This window comes from Gossypium hirsutum, chromosome D11, assembly GCF_007990345.1.
Source record: "Gossypium hirsutum isolate 1008001.06 chromosome D11, Gossypium_hirsutum_v2.1, whole genome shotgun sequence".
Lineage (NCBI taxonomy): Eukaryota > Viridiplantae > Streptophyta > Magnoliopsida > Malvales > Malvaceae > Gossypium > Gossypium hirsutum.
Genome location: NC_053447.1, coordinates 23330286 through 23358031, shown reverse-complemented (window position 1 = coordinate 23358031; position 27746 = coordinate 23330286). Strand labels below are relative to the sequence as shown.

The 27746-nt window shown below is 37.2% G+C and overlaps 2 protein-coding genes, 1 long non-coding RNA gene and 1 other non-coding gene across 5 annotated transcripts; 2 read left to right on the top strand and 2 right to left on the bottom strand.

Annotated features, from left to right (window-relative positions):
- Nucleotides 1-11263: 11263 nt before the first annotated feature.
- Nucleotides 11264-12426, bottom strand: LOC121223829 (uncharacterized). 2 transcript variants are annotated; one of them, XM_041106522.1, is made up of 3 exons: nt 12223-12389; nt 11838-12062; nt 11264-11489 (listed from the first exon to the last, which is right to left on the bottom strand). In XM_041106522.1, the coding sequence occupies exons 1-3, from the start codon at nt 12261-12263 to the stop codon at nt 11357-11359; spliced, it is 399 nt and encodes a 132-aa protein (XP_040962456.1). In that variant the 5' UTR covers nt 12264-12389; the 3' UTR covers nt 11264-11356. The 2 variants fall into 2 exon arrangements, with proteins under 2 accessions (XP_040962456.1, XP_040962457.1); XM_041106523.1 differs by lacking the exon at nt 11838-12062 and having other exon boundaries at nt 12223-12426.
- Nucleotides 12427-15411: 2985 nt separating this feature from the next.
- On the top strand, nt 15412-16498 carry LOC107913111 (uncharacterized). The gene is made up of 3 exons (XR_001688414.2): nt 15412-15609; nt 16051-16130; nt 16276-16498. It is a non-coding gene; the product is annotated as an uncharacterized lncRNA (long non-coding RNA).
- LOC121224012 (U6 spliceosomal RNA) lies at nt 15464-15566 on the top strand. Its single transcript, XR_005921475.1, has one exon. It is a non-coding gene; the product is annotated as a U6 spliceosomal RNA (small nuclear RNA).
- A 6512-nt stretch (nt 16499-23010) lies between the features above and the next one.
- Nucleotides 23011-23544, bottom strand: LOC107911074 (uncharacterized). The gene has a single exon (XM_016838966.1). The coding sequence runs from the start codon at nt 23542-23544 to the stop codon at nt 23011-23013; it is 534 nt and encodes a 177-aa protein (XP_016694455.1).
- Between the last annotated feature and the right edge of the window lie 4202 nt (nt 23545-27746).

Sequence of the window (27746 nt, the reverse complement as noted above, 5' to 3'; positions counted from 1 at the left end):
TGGGTCGCTGCCCGATCCAACAGAAAGGCCGACAGTAAATGTTGTTCCTTGGAAAAGTTTGCGAGAATTTGGTGCCTTGTACATCCTGACTTAAAGAAAAGGGTCGATTGTCCTTCGCTTTAGGTATCTATGGACTAGTGGTTTTCCCCAAAGCTTTAGGACACATAGACGAGGCATGTGTCTGATTGTTTGATCGGCTTAGTAAAGGGTTACACCGGTTCCGGCAATACTCGCTGAAACTTTTAGATCCTTGAATGCGTGTCGAAAAGCAGGGGAGGGAAGTTTATTGATGCGCGCAGCTCTTATTGCATGTTCCATAGCCACTTCTGGAAAGTCGAAAAGTCTCTTATCGGTATTCTCTGATAGCTACTCCCTCTAGAGAATTGGTGGCCACGCCAAGACGGGATGATATTTCAGAAGAAAAATGGATAGAGATACTCCAGAATCTCCAGGATGAAGATATCGAATGGAGGGCTCCTTGGTTAATTCCTTATGAGATATTGTACCGATGTGGAGATTTTGACTGGGTTCCGCTGCTCGGGATATGGGGAGCTATCGATATGCTCCTCTACTCGTATCAAGACAGTATAGATCACGACAATTCATACCAGCAACGCAGGGATTGGCCTATTGTGATTTTTCTATAGGGAGGACAATTACAAGAAGAAGGTTCGAGAAATATCTAGTGCCTGGAACCAGACTCGTCGAATGAAGATCTTAGCTGTGGTTTGACAATTACCCCCGAGTATAGTCAGTGGCGTGATCAAAGGATCAACGACAACATCCCGACGTCAAATGCAAAAACTGCTCGATCTTTAGAGAACACTTACAAGTTTTGTCTTCTGAGATAGAAATCATCAAACAAGAATTTGAAAAAGGAGTTAGAATTGGGGAAGAAGATAGAACAACTAGAGGAAGAAAAAATGCAGTTAGGACTGGATGTGGACATTCAAAGATTAGAGGCCGATAAATTGAGAAAAGGAAAAACAAAGCAGAAGAAGATTTGGACAGCCTAAAGACAGATTACAAGAAGTTGCGTAGGTCGGTAAGAGCTGCTGGCTTGGGTAAAACGCCAGAACAATGGCGACAAGAAATTCAGGAGGAAAAGACGAAAGCTAATCAATGGGAAAAGAAATTTCAGATACTCGGACTCGAGAAGTCGCCTTGGGAAAGAGTCTACTAGTTTGCCAAGACGAGAAGACGGAGTTGAAGGTCCAGATAACTGAACTAGAAAGATCGCTTCACCAGTACTGTAATCATAATGCTACGGTTGAATTAAGGCGAGCTAGACAAAATTGAAGAATTAAAAGGACAAATAGGAGGGCTAGAGAATGCATTGCAAAATAGTGAAATCCGGATAGAGCTCTGGAAGAAAATAAGAGCAGTGCAAAGACAATTCCGTCGGTCTCAAGAGCAGATTAGAAAAGATATATTATGGAGAGGCGGTGGCTCAAATACGCGAAGTAGCTGATCATCTGCAAACCCTGCGGTTCAGCTGATCTATTAAGTTTGAAATATGAGTCAGAGTCGGACAGGGCGAGAATTAGCTTGGCTTCTTAGAAAGGTTAAGGCTTGAGTGTAAGGGTAAAGCCATATATGTAGTCTATTTTATGTAAAGAAACTCTTTATCTAGTAAAGTTTTCTAATGAAGTTGAATTAGAATCAGTGCCTCTTTTTCTTTGCATTCTTTTCATGCATTGCATCACATCATATGCATTAATGACCATTTAAAAAAAAACCTAATCGAATAAAATCATTTCAGTTAACCTGGAAAACCAACAAAGTTACGGCACCCGAGCTAAGGCAAAAATTATGGACCAAAGGTTGGAGAAGCTAGAGCGACTTCAAAAAGAAATGCAAGACCAGTTGCAGGTGCAAATGAAAGAGCAAATGGAAAAGATTCAGCGTGACATGGTGCAAAAGATGGAGGAGTCCCAAAATGATCTGGTGGCTAAGATGACGCAATTATTGAAGGGAGTAGATAAGGGTAAAGGTCATGTGATTGTTAGTAAAGAAGAAAACAATGGTGAACCACTTTATCCTCCAGGTTTCACGCCTCCGCATGCGCAAGTACAGACTGAGCTGCATCCGCGGAGACCCTCTGTGTCGGTTAGGCCCCAGCAGTTCCAAGGCGATGCTTCAATCCCAAGGAATTTTCAACCCGGAGCGGGCTTTAATCCCGGTGATAGCCCGAATAATATTGCTGTCCCAGACCTTGATGAGATGGTTGAAAAGGACAAGGCGAAGGAGGAATTTCCAAAACAATTTGAGGAGAAATGGAAATTGATAGAAGAAAAGTTTAGGGCAATAGAAAGCATCGAAAGCTATGGAATAGATGCAAAGGATCTGAGTTTGGTTCCGGACTTGGTGCTCCCTTACAAATTTAAGATGTCGGAATTCGAGAAATACAACGGGACTAGTTGCCCAGGATCCCATATTACTATGTTTTGTAGAAGAATGACGGGGCATATTAATAATGATCAATTATTAATACACTGCTTTCAGGAAAGTCTTACGGGAGCGGCGTCAAAGTGGTACAATCAGCTGAGCCGAGCTAAAATTGCTACTTGGAGGGATTTAGCACAGGCTTTCCTGAGACAATACAATCATGTCTCAGAAATGATGCCTGACAGGATAACTCTGCAAAATTTAGAGAAGAAATCAAACGAAAGCTTCAGACAATATGCGCAGAGGTGGCGAGAGGTGGCGAGAGGTGCAACCACCACTTTTGGAAAAAGAGATGACGACGCTTTTTATTAATACTTTGAAAGCCCCGTTCATCACTCACATGTTGGGAAGCGCTTCAAAAAACTTCTCGGATATAATCATGAATGGTGAAATGATTGAGCATGCCATTAAAAGTGGAAAAATAGATCGAGGAGAAAATAATAGGAGGGCACCCCCGAGGAAAAGAGAAATGAAGTGAATAATGTGAATGCTTATGGTAGGTCAATTATCGTGAATCAACCAAAGAAAGTGGTTGCTAATCAACAGGGATCATCAAGACAAGAGTCGGGAGCTAGGCAAATTACTGAAAAGCCCCAATTCACGCCAATCCCGATGTCATACAAGGAGTTGTATCAGACTTTATTCGATGCACATGTTGTTGCTCCTCGTTACTTGAGTCCTCTACAACCCCCGTATCCAAAATGGTATGATACGAATGCGCAATGTGATTATCATGCGGGAATTTCTGGGCACTCGATAGAAAATTGTACTGCCTTCAAGAAGGTAGTAGAAGGACTTATCAATTTAGGTGTTGTCAAACTTGACGACTCACCTAACGCAAAGAATCCGTTACCTAATCACGCAGATAAGGGGGTGAATATGGTTAGCAAAGGTACGGGAGAAGAAGTCAAGACTGACATTGCTGAAGTAAAAACTCTATTGAAACGGGTCTGGAAAGAAATGGCGAAAAGAGGGTTGGTTATTTCAGATTCTGAGGAAGGGCATGAGATGGGAAATTATTGTGAATTTCACCATAAAATAGGGCATGAAATCCAAGAATGTGAAGGATTCAAGGCTTTGGTTCAAAGCATGATGGATAACAAGGAGATGAGGTTTTATGAAGATGCGAAAGAAATGAGGAGCATATGCGCGACAGAGTTGGGAACAAAGGCTCCAAAAATAAATCATCCTGTGGTCATTATCTCACGCCCTAAGGTTAATGAGGTTAGGGCTCAGGTAACACCGAAAATTGTAATCCAGAAACCATCAAATTTCTTTTATAGAGATAACAAAATGGTGCCGTGGAATTACGGGTGTAATGTGACCATTTTGGGAAAAGAAGCAGAAAGAAACCAGGAAATAGGTTCTTACACGCGCAATGGAAAAAGACATGACGCTCAAGCAGGGTCGTCCAGGGAGGAGAATTGGAAGAAAGAACAGAGGAAAGGGAAAGCAGTAGAAGTTGAGCCATTGGTAAATGAACCAATAAAAGAAGAGGAGGCAAAGGAGTTTTTGAAGTTTTTGAAACACAGTGAATACAGTGTTGTAGAGCAACTGCACAAACAGCCAGCCCGCATTTCTGTATTAGCTTTACTCCTAAACTCAGAAGTACATCGGAATGCACTTTTAAAGGTGCTAAACGAAACATATGTGGCTGACGATATTTCGGTAAACAAGCTGGATCGGTTGATCAACAATATTGGTGCTGACAATTTTATCTTCTTCAATGATGATGAAATACCATCCGGAGGAAGAGGTTCTACTAAAGCCCTGCATGTTACTGTCCGATGCAAAGGGTACACACTCCCGGGGCCTTGGTTGATAATGGATCTGCACTAAATGTATTGCCTTTGTCCACTCTTAATCGATTACCAATAGACAGTTCGCACATGAGAGCATGCCAGAGCATAGTAAGGGCATTTGATGGAACAAAAAAGGAGGTTATGGGGAGAATTGAGGTACCATTAAGGATTGGCCCAGTCGCTTATGAGGTGGATTTCTTGGTAATGGATATTAAACCTTCCTACAACTGTCTATTGGGGAGACCGTGGATACACTCAGCAGGGGCAGTACCTTCATCATTACATCAGAAGGTGAAGTTGGTATCGGAGGATCGGTTGGTAACGATAGATGCAGAGGAGGATATTATCGCAATGATGACTAGCGATGCACCTTATGTGGACATCAACGATGAGGCACTAGAATGTTCTTTTCGGTCGTTAGAATTTGTGAACGCGATGTTTATTGCGGAGGGAAATAGAATTCCAGTACCGAAAATATCCAGGACCACTGAGATGGGATTGCGATTGATGGTAGGAAGAGGAGCCTTACCCGGGAAAGGATTGGGAAAATATCTTCAGGGGAGGATTGAGGCACCAATGCCGAAGGAAAAGTTTGATAGATTTGGTTTAGGGTACAAGCCAGACATGAAGCAGAAAAAGAAAGAAGTAGAGAAGAGACAAGAGAAAAGAAGGGCGCGTTTGAATGGACATGAAGCTAAGTGTGAGCCTTTAACCTTTCCCCACATATCTGCATCTTTTGTGTCGGGAGGATTTATTCATTCTAAATGTGGAGTGTCCGGTAGCGGCATGGGAAGAATGTTGGAAAATGTTTATACCAACGCCATAGAAGCAACGGAAAGGAGGGCCTTGTTGGAGATCTGCCCTTATGAGCCTGGAAGCGAGCTAAACAATTGGACTGCTGAAGAGATCCCTGTAGTCTTTAGGGCTTATTCAGAGTAATGCTCAAAACATTCCTGTTGTTTGTTGGCCTAGAAACGATATGAAATCTTTTGTGAAATAGGCATTGGGCCTAAGTATCATTATTTTAATGAAATACGTGTCTACATTCATCTCGATCAGTCACTTTTTTTTTCCTTTTATATTTTCCATTTGATTGATTATCTTACAAATAATTCTTTCATTTGTAATTCTTTTGCACAAACATACTCATAAATTTATATATTCTTGGTATATTCTTTGATATGCCCTCATAGGTCTTCAGATATCAATGACATGAGTGACGTTGCCTCAAACGCGGAGCCTATTTTTGAGCAAGAAGTGTGTTTAGAGGGATCCCACGACTTTGAAAATGACGAAGATTATGATGCATCTCCGGACTTGTTAAGAATGGTGGAACAAGAGGATAAGCATATCCTACCTCATAGGGAATCATTAGAAATAGTAAGCCTAGAGGATGGAAAGGAGGTGAAAATTGGAACTGAAATCACCGCAAAGACAAGGCAAGACCTCATTAATTTGCTCCGAGAGTTCAAAGATGTTTTCGCGTGGTCATACCAAGATATGCCTGGGCTAAGTACTAACATTGTGGTGCATCGTCTGCCCATAAAGGAGGATTGTAAACCCGTTCAACAGAAGCTCAGGAGAATGAGACCTGACATTGTGTTGAAAATAAGAGAAGAAGTCAAAAGACAATTCGACGCTGGATTCTTACAAGAAGTCAAGTATTCGGATTGGGTAGCCAACATCGTCCCTGTTCCCAAAAAAGATGGAAAGGTACGAATGTGTGTGGATTATAGGGATTTGAACAAGGCTAGTCCAAAGGACAACTTTCCACTGCCTCACATTGATACTTTGGTAGATAACACGGCGGGCTATTCATTGTTTTCTTTCATGGATGGTTTCTCTAGATACAATCAAATAAAGATGCATCTTGGGGACATGAGGAAAACCACATTCATTACCTTATGGGGAACATTCTGTTACAAGGTAATGCCCTTCGGATTGAAGAATGCGGGAGCAACATATCAAAGAGCTATGGTGACTTTGTTTCACGACATGATGCACAAGGAGATCGAAGTCTATGTTGACGATATGATCGCGAAGTCTAGAACGGAAGAAGGGCATGTTCAGGTCTTGAAAAGGTTATTTTTGAGATTAAAAAAATTTCAGCTCAAGCTTAACCCGGCCAAATGCACGTTTGGAGCCAAATCATGGAAGTTATTAGGCTTCATAGTTAGCAAAAAGGGGATCGAGGTTGACCCAGACAAAGTAAAGGCAATACGAGATTTACCTCCCCCGCGCACTCAGAAGGAGGTTCGAGGCTTCCTAGGGAGGCTGAATTACATTGCTCGGTTCATCTCGCAACTGACAGAGAAATGTGATCCAGTATTCCGGCTCTTAAAGAAACATAATCCGGGTGAATGGGATGAAGAGTGTCAGAGGGCTTTCGATAAGATAAAGCAGTACTTGGCTAATACTTCAGTCTTATCACCTCCAAGTCCAGATAGGCCATTGATATTGTATCTAACAGTGTTGGAGAATTCCATGGGATGTGTATTGGGCCAACATGATGAGACGGGAAAGAAAGAAAGGGCAATATACTATCTCAGTAAGAAATTTACCGATTGCGAAATGAGGTACTCATCAATTGAGAAGTTGTGTTGTACTCTAATCTGGGCAACCCGACGACTGAGGCAGTATATGTTGTATCACACGACTTGGCTGATTTCAAAGTTAGATCCTTTAAAGTATATGATGGAATCGACTGCTTTGAAAGGGAGAATGGCTAGATGGCAGATCTTGCTCTCAGAATTTGATATAGTATATGTCAGTCAGAAGGCCATAAAGGGAAGTGCAATAGCCGATTTCCTAGCTAGTAGAGCCTTGGAGGACTATGAATCTTTGAATTTCGATTTTCCAAACGAGGACTTGATGCATGTGGCGAATACTGAAGAAAATCCTCAAATGGATCACGTATGGAAGTTAAATTTCAATGGAGCTTCAAATGCTACGGGTAATGGAGTTGGGGCAGTTTTGGTATCCCCAAGTGGAGATCATTATCCTGTTGCTAGCAAGTTGGACTTCGATTGTACAAATAACATGGCAGAATATGAAGCATGTATTATGGGCATTCGTGCAGCCATTGAACGGAACATTAAAGTACTGAGAGTATACGGGGATTCAGCGTTGGTGATATACCAACTCAAAGGGGAGTGGGAGACTAGAGATCCTAAGCTAATCGGTTATAGAAAACTAGTTCTTGAATTGGCTGAGGAGTTTGACGATATCACCTTCTATTACCTCCCACGGGAGGAAAACCAAATGGCTGATGCATTAGCTACTCTAGCTTCGATGATTCAGGTGAATAGACTTGAGGCAATGAGGCCTGTTCAGATGAGTATCTCTGAGACCCCGGCTAATTGCTGCAATATTGAGGAGGAGGGAAAAGATGATTGTCCTTGGTATCAGAGTATCCTACAATATGTGAAGAATCGGGAATACCCTGATCAAGCGACAGAGAATGACAAAAGAACTCTGAGAAAGATAGCCATTGAATATGTCTTAGATGGAGAAGTGTTATATAAAAAAAGGAAGGATCAAGTACTGTTAAGATGTGTGGATGCTGTGGAAGCCAAGAAAATTTTGGAAGAAGTCCATGAGGGTATTTGTGGGACGCACGCCAGTGGTTTCACGATGGCCAGACAGATCATGAGATTTGGGTACTATTGGCCCACCATGGAAGGAGATTGTATTGATCATGCCAGGAAGTGCCACAAATGCCAAATTTACGGAGACAAAATACACGCGCCTCCTTCACCTCTTCACGTCATGACCTCTCCTTGGCCGTTTTCCATGTGGGGTATGGATGTTATTGGGCCAATATCACCAAAGGCTTCTAATGGGCATCGCTTCATCTTCGTAGTAATTGATTACTTTACCAAGTGGGTAGAGGCTGCTTCATATGCAAATGTCACGAAAGCAGTAGTCAGCAAATTCTTGAAGAAGGAAATTATTTGTCGATATAGAATGCCTGAGAGGATCATATCCGACAATGCGATGAACTTGAATAATAGCACAATAGCTGAAGTTTGTAGCAAATTTAAAATTAAGCATCATAACTCATCGCCTTATCGTCCCAAAATGAATGGTGCAGTGGAGGCGGCCAATAAAAACATTAAAAGGATTGTGGGGAAAATGACTGAAACCTACAAGGATTGGCATGAGAAATTATCATTTGCTCTCCTTGCCTATCGAACATCTGTTAGAACTTCTACTGGGGCAACGCCTTTTTCTCTGGTTTATGGAATGGAGGCAGTATTACCCATTGAAGTTGAAATCCCTTCTCTACGGGTGTTATCTGAGTTACAGTTGGATAAAGCCGATTGGATCCAATCTCGGTACGATCAGTTGAACCTAATAGAGGAAAAGAGGCTAAGAGCTATTCACCATGGGCAAATGTACCAGAAACGAATGATGCGAGCCTATAATAAAAAGTTCGCCCCCGAGAATTTCGTGAAGGGGACTTGGTACTAAAAAGATTCTTCCTATGCAAAAAGATTTTAGAAGAAAATGGATGCCAAATTGGGAAGGCCCTTATGTTGTAAAGAAGGCCTTTTCTGGTGGAGCTTTGATCCTATGCGAGATGGATGGCAAAAGTTTACCAAATCCTGTAAACGCAGACTCCGTCAAGAAATACTTCACTTGAAAGAAAGGGGAACCAAAGTGAAAACCCGTGAAGGGCGCTTTGCTTCTTAAATAAAAAAAAGGAAAAAAAAGAAAAAAACTTTAGGGAGGCTAAGGTGAAAACCCGTAAAAGGCACTTTGAGACCAAAGAGGGCTTGAGTCGAAAACCCGGAAAAGGCGACTCAAGTACTGGGCAGGATTGGAACATCAGGATTTGAGCGGATCAAATTTTGATCGGGGGCATATGATTATCTTGCTTTACTTGAACCAATAAGAAAGGATATGCAACGTCTTGGAACATGGACAGAGTATTGCAGATCTCCTGAACACATGTCAAACTCAGAAGGGTCTTCGGAAAGTTTGTACAGAGAAACTCAAGCTGCGATAACTGGGGCACCTAGTTCTTATGTGTATTCTTGAAAATACATTCTTTTATTTTCTTTCTTTCTTCCTTTCTTTTTGTGAAAACGCACATTCTCAATCCACTTCTTTGTTAACCTTCTTTCGCCATCTTTGATGTTTGATTCGAGTTATGATCAGAACTAGCTTTATTCTTATCCATTGTTATGATCTTTTTTGCAAATATGTTGCATAGGAATAATGATTAACAAACTAATAAAACTTTCAGGAAAGAAGTTTTGCACATTACTCTGGAAAATTTCTAAATAATATAGGGACCTGAAACATGACTATTGTTTAGAAAATACCAAGTTTAAAGGGTGAAATATCTAAGAAGGAAGAGTCTAAGTTAAAGACTATCCTTTCAGATTTTGTTGTCTAAACATTGATTGAACAAAATGACAAGCTGTCGTGTTACAAAGCTTAAATGAACAAGCAAGCAATGATCATCAGGCAATAGGAAGAGGTTACCTCGGAGAAGAGAGCCTTCACTTGCGCATAAGACTTTGGTACGACACCTTGAGAATGGTGTAGGAAACCAGAACGGTTCAGATCCTATATCCCCGAATTGTGATAAAAGAGGACAGAGGAAAAGCCACATATTTCTACCCTTAGATTACTGTGAGAGAATGATGGTACAAATTTTGGCGTCCCAGTGGATATAACTTTGAGGTTTACAATGGGGACAGTCTGGCTAAATGTTTCTTCAGAAAAAAAAATCAGTCAAGCGAGAAGGCGTTGCAGCACGTCAGTCACAAAGCCTTAGTAAACTTCGAGTAATGACAACCTAAGCGAGATCATTCTCGGAAAAATAAAATTCTGCATTCATGCAAACACCATTCACATATGTCTAGTTAGGAGCATTTGTTTCATTTTGATCATGTCATCCTAATCAATAGGCATAATTAGGTTTATTATACAGGTCTTATCTCCCTGAGATTACAGTGGAACAGACCAAAGAATTTCAGATCCTATCTCCTTGAGATTACAGTGGAGCGGATTAAAATAAAGGATCTTATCTCTCTGAAGTTACAGCAGAGTAAATCGCATCAGGTCTTATCACCCTGAGGTTACAGGGGAGTAGACCGAAGAATTTCAGATCTTATCTCCCTGAGGTTACAGTAGAGCAGATTGAAGCCAGAGATCTTATCTCTCTGAGATTACAGCGGAGTAGATTGAAGCTAGTAATCCTATCTCTCTGAAGTTACAGTGGAGCGGATTAAAATAAAGGATCTTATCTCTCTGAAGTTACAGTAGAGTAGATCACATCAGATTGAAGCCAGAGATCTTATCTCCCTGAGATTACAGGGGAGTAGACCGAAGAATTTCAGATCTTATCTCCCTGAGGTTACAGTGGAGCAGATTGAAGCCAGAGATCTTATCTCTCTGAGATTACAGCGGAGTAGATTGAAGCTAGTAATCCTATCTCTCTGAAGTTACAGTGGAGCGGATTAAAATAAAGGATCTTATCTCTCTGAAGTTACAGTAGAGTAGATCACATCAGATTGAAGCCAGAGATCTTATCTCCCTGAGATTACAGTGGAACAGACCGAAAAATTTCAGATCTTATCTCCCTGAGATTACAATGGAGCAGATTGAAGATAGTAATCTTATCTCCCTGAGATTACAGCGGAGTAGATTGAAGATAGTAATCCTATCTGCCTGAGATTACAGTGGAGTGGATTAAAATAAAGGATCTTATCTCTCTGAAGTTACAGTAGAGTAGATCACATCAGATTGAAGCCAGAGATCTTATCTCCCTGATGTTGCAGTGGAACACACTGAAAACATAAAATTCGTTCCCTTGCGAAGAAGATTAAAGCTACAAATCAGATCTTCCTGAAGTACAGTAGAGTGGATCGAAGCAACAAGGCACAGTGGACGGAATGAGGCTACCTGAAGAAGAGAAGTGTCAAAAAAAGTCAAGACTCGGCAAGACCGGGCAAAATTGGCCCTTTTGATGTCTTTGCTCTATTCTCGTTACACGAAAATGAGCAAAGAGGGGCAGCTGTAAAAGTCCATTTTTGCCCGGGCCCATACCAACAAAATAACCCAAATAATAAAACCCAAAACCTAAAATCAACCTAGCCCAACATCCAAGCCCAATCCCAAAACCCTAGACTCCCACTTGCCTCTTCCCATTCTCCCATGTTGTCTGCCACCAGCACCACTCCCACTCTCCCATGCTGTCTGCCACCACCATGCCTTTTGCCGCACCTGCAAACAAGCAAAGGAAAAGGACAAAAAATGGAGCAATAAACATTAACAGAATATTGTATTTTTGGCTATAAAAGCCACAAGCAAAATCGGACCAGGGGAAAAAAAAAGAGAAACAAAAAAAAGGAGGGGGGACTTTTGTAACAAAAAAAGAGAAGATTCGGCTTTTGAAAAAATTGAAAGAAATAAAAAAGGGGGCTTTAGAAGGTGATTCACCTTGTTTTTTTTTCGTTTTCTTTATTTTCGTTCTATTTCGGTTTTTCTATAGTATTTCTTTCTCTTTTTTATTATCATTCAATCAACACACATATATATAAGATAAAAAAATAAAAGTAAAAAGGAGTTTACCTGTTTCCGGCGGCGGTGGAAAGAGGAAGAACCGAAAGGTCTCTTTCGATTTCGGCCCTTTTCACCGGGATTTCGGCTTTTCTAACCCCAGATCTGGACTCTATTCGCAAAAAGGAGAAAAAGGGAGCTTTTTTTGGTTTTCCGGCCACCGCGAACGGCGGCGTCGTCGCCGGCGTCCGGCGACCGGTGTGGTGGTCGATGGCCAGCAAAGGGGGCTCTTCCTCTCTTTTTACGGACACAAGAACAATAAAAACATAAACTTTGAATCGGAGAAGTAATTTTCGTTTCTTTATTTTTGTGTGTTTTTACATCTAGTTTGATTTCTTTTTATTTCTTTCTACTTACGAAAATAAAAACAAAAGAAATAAGGAGAGGAGAAACTCACCGGAGTTGGCCGTGACCGTGCCGCCGGGGTTTCTCTTCCATCGTCGGCCGTCGGTCTTGGTGGCGTGGTGGCACTCAAGGTGTTAAGAAACCCAAGTGTTGGGTGTTTGAAAAAATGGTGGTTTGAAAGAAGGCAGAGCCTTTTTCCTCTAGCAAATTCAAAAAGTGAAAGAATAAAAATATAAAACATTTTTGGTCTTTTTTTTCAATCATGAACGGCGCATTAGTGGGGAATCTTGCACATGCTTGTCCTTAATGGGTAATTTATGCATTTAGTCCCTCCATCTTGCGTTGAAATGCAATCAAACCTTTTATTTTTTTTGATTTGGGCCGCGAGTTTTGTTTCTGTTTCAATCAGGTCCTTTGACCATGTATGGTCCTTTGCGCTGAAACGTTGCACTCTAGGACTAGGGAATATTTCCCTTTTCAGTCCTTCCCTTTTCGCGCGCCTCATATTTTAATCCTTTACTCTATTTCATTTTTGATTTCAGCCCTGAGATTTCGTTTCCGTTTTGATTTAGTCCTATTATTATTATTATTATTATTATTATTATTACCTATTTGTTTATATTTATTTTATTTAAATTTTCGGCACATATATACATATACATGCATATATTTTTGTGATATACATACATTGTTTTTATAACATATATACTTATATAGTTTATATATTTTACAACTTATGTACATATCTATATATCTATATATATATTTTCATTTTCTAAATATATACATATTTATATATAATCTTTATAGTTTAAAATATACTTTTTTTTATAAATCCGTATATACACACATATTACTATTAATTTATATACATACATATCCTTTTATTTTATAAGTATATATATTTTTATATGCACGTACATACATATTTTTGTATATCTTAATTTACATAAATATATATATACATTTTCAATATATTTTTTTAACATGTATCAAAATTAACGTATTTATTCGTATACATACGTATATTTTCATTATTTTTAAACTTTAATTTGTACATACATACTTTCTTTTATTTTTCAACATATATATGTACTTACTTTTATATGTATTTTATTATTTTCATATTCCATAGTTTTATACACCCATATATATGTACATATTTTTATATATACACATTTATCGTTTCTTTTATATATTAAAATATACTTTATACATTTTGTTAATTTATATATATACATATTTTAGTTTATGTCTATATATATATTTTTATATTTAATTGTATTTGTTACTTATTTATTTCATTTTCGTTATTATTTTGAATGAATGTTTTAATTTATTTGTTTATATATATTGTTATTTTATATGATCGTAGGTATGACTTCTATTTATTTTATATTTTGCTATTGCTCGTATTATTTTTTATTTTTATGTGTATTATGATTTTACCACGTATAACAACAATGTAATTTGCTTTCACATTTTTTACTACGATTTTCGTGTTTTATTTTACTCGATATAACAAAATTTGTTTTAAAAATATTTCGTATTTAGATTCGAAAGGATCGTACTCTAACTTACTGGGTTTCGATTTTCATAATAAATCTAAATACACGAATCTTTTCAAACACAAGTTTTTAAACGATCTCGGGAATTAAGAAAAGATCGTGCCCTAACTTACTGGGCCTGATTTATTTCTAAAACCAAGATAATAAAATATCTTTTAAATAAGCATTTTTCATCCGCGTATCGGGAATTTGAGACATTGTGTCCTAACTTACTGGATATGATTCTTTTTCTCGAATAACGTGAAATATCCCCTTTTTCCTGAAAATTTTCAACGTTTTAATACAAAGATCGTATTTTTAAAATTCTTCAAGGTTCTCAATTTTTGACATTAAGACATTAAGTAATCAACTAGGTACCAATTTTGGACGTATCGAGGGTGCTAATCCTTCCTCGTGCGTAACCGACTCCCGAACCCGTTTTTCTGAATTTCGTGGACCAAACTTGTTGTTTTAATAAAATCAAACCGTTTATTAAAAACAACCCCTCTTCGAGGTGATCCAATCGCACCTCATAAAAAAAGAGGATTGGTGGCGACTCCCGTTTCTTTTTTTCAAAACCCAAGTCAACCCCATTTTTCATCCTAAAAAATGGTGTCAACAGTTAATCTGAAAGAGCAATCAGAAGTCAGTGAGTAACATCTTGTACTAGCAGCAAGCAAGTTTGAAGTTCTCAAGGAATCTTTTAACCATAATATTGAACGTGATCAAAGAAGACAAATTAGAAATGAAAACAAAATATGTATGAATTTCAAAGGAATTAGCCTGGGAAAAAATAATATACAGGAAAATAGTTTCAAGGACTCTGCTGCTTAGATGATTCTTTTTCTTTTTTTTTTCCTTGAATGATGATAATTTGTCAGTTAGTGAGGCATGCATGGAGGCTGAAATTTTCAAAGTTATAATACACAAAACCAGCTTTGGGATTAGAAGAAAATGACAAATGAGATGAAGAATAATGAAGTGGTCAGATAAGATTCAAAAATCAGAATTCAAAAGCAATGTGATGGTGGGAAAATGGAAGGGGTACAGGTCCTTATGTCTATTATGGTATGGGGTTCTTACAATACGAAATTAGGTGTCGAATATGTCCCCAAAAACTGAAGTTTCCAACCATATTTGGACAAAGGAGTCGACACCAATCATATACAACTAACCGAAAACAAATTAGTTATAGTTAGTTGAACACTTGAAATAAAACCATATACCCTAATCCTTTAAACATTTAAAAATATTACATAATTTGCTTTAGTAGTTGCAGCTACACACCACATGGAAAACCACTATCCAACTAAATTCATACAAAGTAATATACTTAGAATTTTGTATGATTATTTCCATCGAATCAAAGAAGCTGCCTTTGGCAGTTCATTTGTCAATTAATTAGTTGACTTTAAGCTTTCTAAACTAATCCTACCACTGGTTTTGATGTTTATCTATTGCTACACCTACCTAATTCGATAGTGATATCAGAAAATATTTTATATTTATTAGATTTTCTTTTTCGAATTGATAGATGTTTTGTTCTTGCACTTGCTTTTTGGGCTAGCGTTTAAGACCCCAAAGATTTTCCGTAACAGGCCGGCCTATCAATACCTGATATTGGAATTTAGTTGAAGGGCATCGGCCCATTCAGGAAGACCGTGGTTGAAAATTGGCAAACACCCATATTGTCTGTATATTGTAATGTTTAGCAGTTTAAGTACCAGAACCTAGTATCGTGAGGTTGTCCCTTCGGGGACATCCGATAAAATTGGAACGATACACAGAAGATTAGCATGGCCCCTGCGCAAGGATGACACGCACAAATCGAGAAATGGTCCAAATATTTTTTTGATTTCCCCTGTGATTCATCCTTCATCGAAGCCAAAAGAGTAAACTTCAACTTCAATGGCTTCCCCTTCCTGGTTTTAGCCCTTTTTTCAGCTTTATTTTAGTTTATGGCTTCGCTTAATGTTCCATTGCAGCTTTTTGCTGAGTTTTGTTAGAATTTTGTAAGAGCAACCTAATTTGCTTCAGTTTTCTTACCAAAAGAAAAAACCCAACCCAATAATACTTTTTTAATGTTTTTAATTGTGTAACTTTCTTTAGTTTTTGCAAGAATATTTATCAGAATTGCATACATTTTGCTTATATTCTTCATGTTTTTATCATCATTTTTATTTTTTGGGGTGCCCTTGCGAAGAAATTGTTGCCCCTGATGCCTGAATGCTTGCAATTATTTGTGAATAAAACTCTGGGTTTCATTCATTTGTATTGTAGCTTTATGATCATGATTTATTAAAACCACAATAATTCTTGCTTTCTAAATGCAGAAAAATTCTGTTTTAAAGCTCAGTTACTCAAGACTGGAAAGTACATGACTTTACGCTGCAATAGATAAAAAAAGAGAGAGGTGATTTTGGCTGTCACCCTTGTTATAATTACTTAGGAATTGCATGTCATTTGGGTAAAAAGGCTGGAATAATAGCTATTGCCGACTCTCTGTCCCCTGCATAAAACTTAATTTTCACCATTTCTTATTTCTTCTGTATGTGCAGGTTTGTATCTCATTCCCCCCAATCTAGAAAAGTTCACTAGTTGTTCTACTTTAATTTCCTTCCATCTTTGTTTTCATGCAACACTTGTAACTAGTGTTCACAATACCTTCCTATATATTTTTCCTTGATTATCTGTATCTGGATGAGTTATGTAATGATTCTTGAAGCCCCTTGATGAACAATTTTGTCTGAAAAAAAATCCAAAATCAAGTTCTTCATGAAATCCCAGCTAGATGCCATGCCTTAATTTTCAGTGAGCTAATTTAATTAGAAATGTTAAGAACAAACATCCAAGCTAGCAATAAGCGGGTGAGATGCTGCAATCATTTTTTAAAATATATATTAGCATAAGTAGGTGAGAATATATTGAAGTAAGATAACGGTTGTCATGTAATGTTAGTGTTTTTTCTATGATTTTGAAGACTGTATTAAGCTAGGAATGGTCTTGCTCAACCCCAAGTTTTTTCCCCATCCTTTGTGATGTGAATTGACTTAGGTTGTTTTCATCTCACTATCATTGTACTTAATTTTATTAAGTAACCAGGATTTTATTGGAGTTCAATGGTTGCTCCGTAGCCTTCTCACCCCAAGAATTGGCAAAGAATCCTTTTTCTAATCAGCCTCATTCCTCAGGCTGTCTGGCATCTTCTTTCCCTAAAATTCTCTACTGTTTTCATGACCCAAGCTGGTTCATTATGGGCAGCTTGGGTAGATGCCAATGTATCAAAGGGTAAAAGCCTCGTGTCATTGCAGCTATCTGCTGGTAGCAGCTGGAACTGGAGAAAGTTATTGAAGCTTAGACTTACTGCAGCTCAGACTTGCTCATTTAAATGCGTGGACAGGGCAGAACTACATGTAGAGTTGGGGAAATATGGAATGAGATAAGAGATAGATGAGAGGAAGCTGAATGGATTAGGATCTTATGGTTCCCCTTTCATATTCCTAAATACTCTTTGATGGGTTGGCTGGAAATCCAAAGCAGATAGCTAACCGAGGGTCGGTTACAAAGGTGGAGCTTGAACACTGATGGTAGAAGCAACTTGTGTTCTGAGAACTTGGAAACAAGGGACCATTTATTTTTGGAGTGTCCTTACTCAAGGAAAATATGGGGATAGCATACTTTACCATTGTGGGATTCAAAGATGTGCAGGTAGTTGGCATCAGGAGCTATCATGGTCTATAGCAAAGCTAAAAGTGAAGGCTCTCATTTCTGTCTTATTGAAGCCAAGATGGAATGCTTTTATCTACTCAATCTGAAGAGAACCAAATATCGAGGAATTTAAACGGATTCAACAAATTGATCAGGAATTACTTGGCAAAATTTAAGATATAGTTAGAATGAGATTAGTAGGAACAAATATAAAGTTAGAAGATCCTGTAAATTCTAGGTTGTGTTTAGCTTGGGGGGACTAGTCATGAAGGGGTGTCGTATAGTTCTAGTTGTTGATTTGTGGTTTCTGTACTGATGTAACAAATTATTGCTTCTTTGAGTAACAATATCATATTTATCCAAAAAAATATACTTACATATTACTACCAACTCTAAACCTCACATTCTCAACTACCGAAGGTTATAGTAGCAAATTTTTAAGTTTTTAAAATCATGTTCAAACCGTGGACAAATCCTTTTCGGCATAGTTGGCAAATACGGAAATGAGTTTTAAGTACACTCATGCGCAATTATATGTGTGAGTTTTTAAGTTTCATCATGTGTAAGTTTTAGTTTAGTTTATCGGCTTTAATTTATATTATACTAATATTTAGTCTGTTTGTGTTGTAGTAATTTAATTTTACTTTATGACTACTTGGATAGTTAATTTAATTTGATACTTATTATTATTCCTACATGAATTTATATTGCATTTTTGTAACACTCGAAAAAGAAACACACACTACCAACTCCTCTGTAATTATATATAGTATTAGTAGGTTAGCACCCCATATGGGTTAAAGCCTGGAAGAATAAGGGGCTTACCCAGAATTGTGACTCTATCCTACCCCTAGGTGCATAGCTGAGGCCTAAATCTTAAACCAGTTTAATAAATTCTACTGGAGCCAAGCCCAAACCCAAAAGTGGGGTCCATGGAGTGTGAGTCATCTGGTTGGTGGTTTAATCCTTCTTGGATTGGCATCCAATGGGGATGCTTTTCTGTACAGCCATTTTGTAGGTGGGTTCGACCCCCAAAGTTGTTTTGTCTGAAATTAAAAACACTCATATCATATCAGCCTCTGGTCTGTTACTTTTGAATTGAATCTGTAATTTAGAGTTTTTTTTACAGAAATAGGCTAAATAATAATAATAATATTGAAATAAGTTGTCAGATAGATTATTTACGAAAATGATATGTTTTTTTGTAATGGCGTCTATTTCAGAGGCGCCAATGAATATTTTATAATAAAAATTTTTAAATAAAATATTATTTTTTATTTTTTTAAAAATATTTAAATATAAATACAGGTTAAAATACGGTCAACGGGTCAAAATACGAGAGGAAATTGGGTTTTCAGGTGGTACCTGTTAGATAGGCGCCACTAATTGTGCCTCATAGGGAGGCGCCAATGGCCTGCCAGCACCGACCACTGCACCGTTGCAAAAGCAGCATGGTGTTGTCTCTTCAACACCAATTTTGGCTGCTATAAGTAAATGGTCCCCAAGCCAGCCCCTTGCATGAACGGTAGAGAGAAAAAAAAGAGAGAAAGGAGAATAAGAAGAAGAAGAAAAAAAAGGTAATGTGATTTTTTTGTTATTAATTATTAATTATAAATTATTTATGTTTAGTGTTTATAGTTTTGGATTAGTATTTTGTATGAATATTGTAATTTTTTTTGCTTTTAATAATTATTTTATAATTAATTTGTTAGTAATTTAGGATTAGGGTAAACTACACCCATGGTCACTTTCGTTTACTTTAGGTTACGTTTTAGTCACTTATGTTTAAAATGTTACGTTTTAGTCATTTATGTTATCATGTTGTAACATTTTAGTCACTGAGCCATTAATCGTCGTTAATGGTGTAACGGTAAGCTGACGTGACACGTTAAATCATCATTTCAAACAAAATTTTAGGTTAAATTATACAATTGATCCCATATTTTTTTCGTTTTAAGTAATTTAATTTTTTATTTTATGTTCTTTAAACTTTCCTCTTTTTTTTCATTCTCTTTTGTTTCTCCCTCTGTTTTCATATCTTTCCCATTTCTTTTAACATACTAGGAAGTCGAATTGGCAGTGAAAAAAGAAGTAGGAAGTCGACTATCATCATTTGCCTATAACCAAAACCCTATAACCAAAACCCATAAACTCATACCATGTTTCTTTTTTCACTACCAATTCGACTTCCTGGTATGTTAAAATAAATAAAGAAGGAATGAAAACAGAGGGAGAAGCAGAAGAGAATGGAAAATAAAGAAAATAAAGAATGAAAGTTAAAAGAACATAAAAGAATTAAATTGCTCAAAACGAAAAATTATGAGGACCAATTGTATAATGTAACCTAAAATTTTTGTTTTAAATGATAATTTAACGTGCCACGTCAGCTTACCATTACACCATTAACGACAATTAACGGCTCAGTGACTAAAATGTTACAACACAATAACGTAAGTGACTAAAACGTAACATTTCAAACATAAGTGACTGAAATGTAACCTAAGGTAAACAAAAGTGACCATGGGTGTAGTTTACCCTTTAGGATTATGTTATAAATTTTTGTGTTTGTAATTATTTTAAAATTAATTTATTAGTAATTTAGGATTAATTTATAAATTATTGTGTTTAGTTTAGTATTTGGTGAGTTTAACATATAAGTTTATAAAAAAATTAAAAATCATTTTATTAAAAGTTTAATTATAATTGACTTTTTTAATCATATAGTTGTTGTTAACTCATTTAATTTTTATATAATATGAACATAGTTGCTGTTAAGTCATTTAATTTTTTTATATCAACTTGGGGTTTTTTACCCCAATATATTAAAGAAAAATTAAATACCGAAATAGGTTGTCAGATAGATTAATTACCAAAATGGTATGTTTTTTTGTAATCGTGCCTATCTGACTGGCGCGAATCAATTTAAAAAAAAAATTAATGCGCCTATCTGACAGACGCGAATAAATTTTTATATTGAAAAATATTTTTTTAATCCCGCATATCTAACAGGCGCAAATCAATTTTTTATATTAAAAATATTTTTTGTTTAAATAAATATTAGTTTTTTATTTATATTACAAATATTTAAATATATATATACAGGTAAAAATAGGGTCAACGGGTAAAAAACGGGTCGCGCCTGTCAGATAGGATTAAGTTATAAATTGTTGTATTTAGTTTAGTATTTGGTGAGTTTAACATATAAGTTTATAAAAAAATTAAAAATCATTTCATTAAAAGTTTAATTATAATTGACTCTTTTAATCATATAGCTGATTTTAACTCATTTAATTTTTATATAATGTAATTTTTATATAATGTAATTTTATTTTATTTTTTATTTTTTAACAGTTTTTATTGATTTTTTGAAATAAATTAAATGAATTTTTTTTAATTGCAGATTTGCAGGAAATGGGTTCTTTGATTAATAATAATAATCACATATCAAGTACTATTAATGAGATGGTAATAAAATTTTTATTTCATACTCATGTTATTTGTTGAATTAAATTATATTGTATTAACTATTTTGCTAACTTAATAATGTCAGGGTCCGTACCGCGTATTGAGGGGCAGTGTTAATAGTGTAGGGTTTTTGCTAGATGAACGTCTAATACCATATGTAGAGTTAGCCGGGTTCGGATTAGCGGCATTGATCTGGATTTTTGATCTGTGATACAACTTGATTTCCGCTTTAGTCGAGCGATAGCGTCCAGAGACCTACACATTTCATTTGCTGTGCGAAGAGTGTACTGTCACTCTAGAGGATGTTTTAGTATAGCTCGGGCTTCCCATAGATGAGAATGCGGTCACGGGCGTAAGTTCATTCTCTAGGCCGGCTACCATTTGCTATGAATTACTTAGACATTCGCCAAGTGACGGGAAATTTACCATTTTGAAATTTTCATGGCTAAAGGCCAATTTTGAGCATTTGTCGAGTACTGCCAATGAATGGGAGGTGATGTAGGTCGTTCGAGCTAACATTATGCACCTTATAGGGGGTGTACTCATGCCGGATGCAAACGGCAGTAAGATCCACTTGATGTACTTACCCCCATTATCCAATTTGCATAACACTCGTTCATACAGTTGGGGGTCCGCAGTTTTAGCCATGTTGTATCGCGAACTTTTTCGGACGACAGATCCTTCTGCGATGGACATAAGCGAATACCTCATACTGCTGCAGTTGTGGGCACTTTACCGGATGCCATCCATGGCATCCATTAGTCACCAATCAAATATATTTCCACTCGTTAATAGGTGATAAATGTTTACTCGTTATAATAATTAGTTGACTTTTTTTTAGATTATATTATTCTAACAATTTGTTTTCGTAGATGGAGTACTAATCCGGGTATCGGGAGGTCATACATGGTTCCGATATACCGTCTAATGATTGAGAATCATGCTAGAGAGAGGGTAAGTTTTTCTAATATAAACTTTATTTTATTATTTTATCTCACTCGACTCGCGCTAATATAACAATGTTATTAACTGTGCAGTTCATTTGGATGCCGTATTCTATTCCAGAAATTATGGCAGTTATCCCCTTATCTGCCCACGTCCACTCAAACCTATGGTGCATTAGCGCACCCGTTATCAATTTTCACGTAGTGGAGTGGTATCATGACAATCGAGTACTCCGGCAGTTCGGTTACATACAGTATTTCCCGACACTGCTAGTACAATTGGGGGAGATCCATGGGATGAGCAAGAGGGGGAGGAATGGAGATAATTGGGGAGAAGTGCATGAAGAATATATTACGATATGGAACAATCGTTTGGGGAGGGTACCTCAAATGGATCATGTTTTGGATCTGCAGCCCTCGTTAGAGTACATACAGTTGTACTGCGAGATAGGGAAACCATTTCTGTTTGATGGGCGGTCGATAGTAGTCCTTCTGCATACGACACGAATTAGACAACCCCTTCCAGATCCGCATCATGCACCAGACCCAGAGCCGGAGCCAGAGCTAGAGCCGGATCCGGAGGCAGAGACAGAACTACATTTTAGGGATAATTCTTATCATCCAGATTTAGGGGGCGATGACTATTTCACGAGCTCGTATCCACCGGCATACTCCACTCCTCCCGGCTCAAGTTCATCGACGGCATTTGAGACATATGATTTTTCATCTATGTTTCTCACACCCCTACATACGGATGAGGAGAACGTTGATCACCGTAATCGCCCGCAACGTGAACGTCGAGCTCCACAAAAATATACCCCTAGAACCACACCATCAAACCATTAATTTTAGGGGGTTTTGTAATATAAACAACTTCATATTTATGTAATGAATTTTGTTGGCATTTTATTTATCAATTAAAATTTTTTTCTTTTAATTTTATTTATCAATTTAATTTATGTTGCCTTTGCAATTTAAATAGTCAACTGTGTATTTATATAATGACTTTTTTGCCTTTTTGTAAATAAAATTTTATGGTTTTTTTTTTTATTTTTCAATTTTAAATTAGATTAACTACAACAAATTGTAGACAAATTTGTGATTCAATCCGATCAACATGTAATGAACTGCATATCAATTTCTACCCGATTGAAATGATTGTCCAACATGGTAGTTTCAGAGCGGGCATTTACTCCGATTATGACCGGTTAATCTGCATACGCCACACAGCTTCCCGTCGGATTGCTCTCTAATGTCCATTTCGTTATGGATTCTGGATGATTGCGGACGGCCTTTCAGGTTCTTACGCAACCTTTTGTCTGGGACAAGTTTGAAGGTTGTCGGAGGTACCTCCCAAGTAGATGGGTCAGGAAGCACGGGGAACTCGTTTTCCCATACATGCAACGTGCGTTCGATGGTGTAGACTTCATTGATAAATTGTTCTACATTGAGCCCAACTTTAGCACAAGCTGCCACGACATGTGCACATGGATAATAAAGTGTTTGAAACCTTCTGCAATCGCACCGTCTGTTTCGGAGATCAACTCCGTAGGACCTAGGTGGTATACTGGGTCGATGATCGATGGTCTCTGTAACTCGAAACGTTTCATTATGTCGTGAATATACTTCTACTGCCATCGACCTCGCCATCTGATGATTTGCAACCATTGCATCCCTAACATCTTCGACAAAGACGTGTCCCACTTCCATCTGGTTGACTTGTTGCTGACCTATTCTTGGCATCAAGATAGCCAACCTGTAGAACGTAGCCGAGAAGACAGATGAAATTAGAAGATGCCGTATTTTTAATAACACAGCGTTGATCCTCTCCACCAAGTTTGTGGTCATTTGACCATAACGAAAGCCCTCGTCAAAACTTTAAGCCCATTGTCACGGCTCCATGGTACCCAACCACTGCTGGAAAGATGTGTTGGTTTGGCCCTCCATGTCACTCTCAAGTTGAACCATTCTTTGGCGAAAAATGTATGGCTCTAGCTCGTGCGCTACATATGTATTAAGAAAATATAAGTTACAGTATTGCTCTAAAACATTAAAACTTATATTGAAAAGATAAGGTAATTCTTTACCCATTCTCACAACTTGTCTCTTCTAGTCTTCATTTTTATAATCTCGCTGGAAGTTAGTCGGGATGTGCCGGATGCAGTAAACAGATCTCCATGGTACACCGAAACGCCTAATGGCTGCAATTAATCCTTTCCCTCTATCGGAGATGATGCAAATATTATCGTTGCTAATAACATACCTCCGCAGGTTGGTAAGGAAGAACTCCCACGATTCTATGTTCTCCTTATCGACAATGGAAAATGCTATCGGGATCACGTTCCTGTTGCCGTATTGAGCAACCACAAGAAGTAGGATCTGTATGTATTTTCCATATAGCTAGGTTCTATCTACTTGCACAAATGGTTTGCAGTGGGGAAATGTGCGCACACATTGATAAAACGTCCAAAACATTTGATGGAAAATTCTTTTTCTCGATTGTAGTTGGTCATCCGGCCCGTAATAAGGTCGTGTCTGTAACTCAATGACAGTCCCCGGCACGTGTTCCCTCATAGCGGCTATCCATCCCTGTAACTCATTGTACGATGCATCAAAATCTTCGTACAATTACTGCATTGCCATCTGTTTAGCTATCCATGCCTTTCGGTATGATACTCGATACTGAAATCGTGCTTGTGTTTTGGCAATCAGCACTGAAACTTTAATGGTCGGCATGTCTTTCACCATTGGCATGATGCATGTACAGATAATTTTAGAGTTAAGTTTTCGATGATCTTCTGTCATACATGTTGAAGTGCATGTGTGAGGCCTAACAAATTTTCGTATCTCCCATATCTGTAACTTCTGGATAAATGCAGCTCGTATCCGCCAATTGCAGCCTTCTGCCGACCTCTAACACTCTTCAATATATAATGTTGGTTTAGACACGATGACTTTGTAATCTACTAATATATTCATGCTATACCGCTTAATAGAAATTATGCATTCTTCATTACTTTCAAATCTCTGGCCCACGAGCAACTCCTCTGGATCAGAATATACGACCATTCGATGAGCAGGTAGTATTTCAGGGTACTCCAGAAACTCGACTGCCCGTGCCGCATTAGGGCCTATCCGAGACATATATGCCACAAGATTATTGTGTATCACAATATGATGAATCTGGTTTCCGACTGAAGAAGCGTTAACGTTTCCATCCTCATTCACGCCTTCGTCGTCAATATCATCCGGGACCTCGTCCGCGTTGGGATTACTCTCACTATCAACTTCGTGATCAACAGGATCACTACTATAGTATACATCATTACCAACGACATTAGTCTAGGGTGCAACATTAAGATCAATATCGATCCCATGTATAGTTGATTGACTATCAATATACGATATCGGAACCACCATACACGGCACTTGAACTCCATCTTCTTCAACTAATGGAGTGTGATTTTCAGTTGCCTCCACACCGGCTAACTCAACAAATAACTGAATCGGTACATTTTGGTTGCTCCCAGTCCCACAATAAAGAGCGACCATTGTCTCCACGTCTTTATCGTCTACAAGTTCCATTTCGGTAAATTTTATTGGATCTGTCGAAACTGGAAACTTGTAGAAAACTTTTGATATCCTTCTCCCACAACGTCTATAAATTTTTTCACTAATTTTTTCCTTCATATCATCAAACGAGATATTTCTATTAAATCTCATTGTTACTTGTTTGCGACATTCAAATATACAACCCACGATTGTTGTCAAAATTTCTCCATCGAAATAAACGCATACAAAAAACTGATTCTCCATCTTCAATACTAGATTTGCTAAAAAAATTTCAAAATTCCTAAAATAGTTTCGAAATGCAAAAGAATTATATAAAATTTCTAACGCAAAATTTTTCATTCAGAAGCTAACAAAATTAATAACCTAACAAAATAACTTTCAAATAATAAAATTACTAACAAGACTCTGCATTCTATTTAAAAAGAAATAAACCAAAATACATTATCCTTCTTCTTGTTTTCCTTTCTTTTTTTCTTCTCCCTATCTTCTTATTTCCATTCCTCTGCTAAAAATTATGTTTGTATTTCGGGGTATATATAAGGAAAAAATAAGACCATTGGCGCCTCTCAACATGGCACAACTAGTGGCGCCTGTCAGATAGGCACCACCATTGGCGCCTCTAAGATAGGCGCCACTATTTTGTATTATACCGGGTCATATACTAACCCGGAAAAAAAATTAATGATATTTTATTAAAAAAATTAATATAGGCGCCATTAAAAAAAATTATTATAAAATATTCATTGGCGCCTATGAGATAGACGCCATTACAAAAAAACATACCATTTTCGTAAATAATCTATTTGACAACCTATTTCAATATTAAATTTTTTTTAACCTATTTGTGTAAAAAAACCCCTGTAATTTATATTACCCCAAACAAGACAAGGAAGCCATTCTGGAGGTACTTGGTGACTCGTTGAATTGTGTAGTGGAAAGTTTTTGTGCCTATCCAGAAGCCAAATGAAGTGATATAATACTGATCATTGAAAGAATCCTCAGAAAAGAAAAAAAAAAAGAGAATGGGTCAGGTCAGGGCTCTGGATTCAGGACCACCCTCCCTCTCCATCTGCTAATTAGAAAGCAACTTTTATCAGACATTTAATGTAAGGTTAAAAAAAGAAAATAGGACAAAACAAAATGAAAAGCAACCTCATTTAAGAATCATCATAGATTCTAATGGTATTTCTCTTTCAGACAATTGGAGGGTCGATTTTAAACCCTTTCTTTTTCATCTTCTAAGATTATATATATTACCCATCTGTTTACATGGGTTCAGATTCAGTTGAATGCTCTTACATCAACCAAACAACACACAGTTAATGCTTACTGTTTCCCAGATGCATGGTTAAAGTTTTTCACAGGTTGCTTCCACTACATTAAATAAACCAAACTCCTTACTGGATCCTGTTAAAATTTTGGTTCTTAACGTTTCTCTTTCTCTCAAATGACAGGAAAAAAAATGGAAATACAGCTGAAAGTGACAGTGCTTGGTATACTCAATCTGTTGTTGGCAGTGAAAACGTTTTGAAACCGATAGGGTTTTTGTATTTGCAGCTTTTTAGATAATGATTTAGCAGGTGTGATATCATATCAAAAGAAACCCATTTCCACTCTCCCACAAAAAGACTAGACAAATTGTTAGATTGAATTTTCACCCATGAAATTATACATACCTTTGATAAAAATAGGAAGTGATGGTTGCATTGCAACAGAACAACCTGGTCTTTAAATAAAACCATATGTAGAGTGTAGAGATGTTGGTTTTTTTATATTGTTTTTCTCAAAGGAAAAGCAACATATTAGGTAAAGAGTACTTGTTGCTTTGCAAATCATTTGTTTTGTATTTTAAGGAACCAACCTTTGGATTATCAGGTAAACAAATGCAGCAGCAGCAACAACAACAACAAAACCTTTAGTTGAGCAAAAGAAGACAAAAAAAGAATGGATTGGTTTTGGGGGGTTATGTTTAACAATGACTTTTACCAGCCACTTCTTGGCAGGCAATTACCTTTTAGGTAACAATGGCTACTTTCATGTTTTATGCTCTTTCTTTTCTCTTTGTCAACAAACCCTAATGCTTTTTACTCCCATTTGCTACTCATTTGTTTTCTCCATTTAATAATTCATCCACTTGTTTACGATTTTTCGGTTATGGATATAATCAAAATATTGACTACCAAAACTGCAAAAAAAAAGAACAAGGACGACCGGGATAGAGTCATAGAGATTAAATAGTAAGTGGTAGCATGCTCATTCACATAATGTTTATTTAATTTCTTAATCTTTGGTCTTCAGTCTATTTGAAAATGATTATTAAACATTATAATTAATTAGCA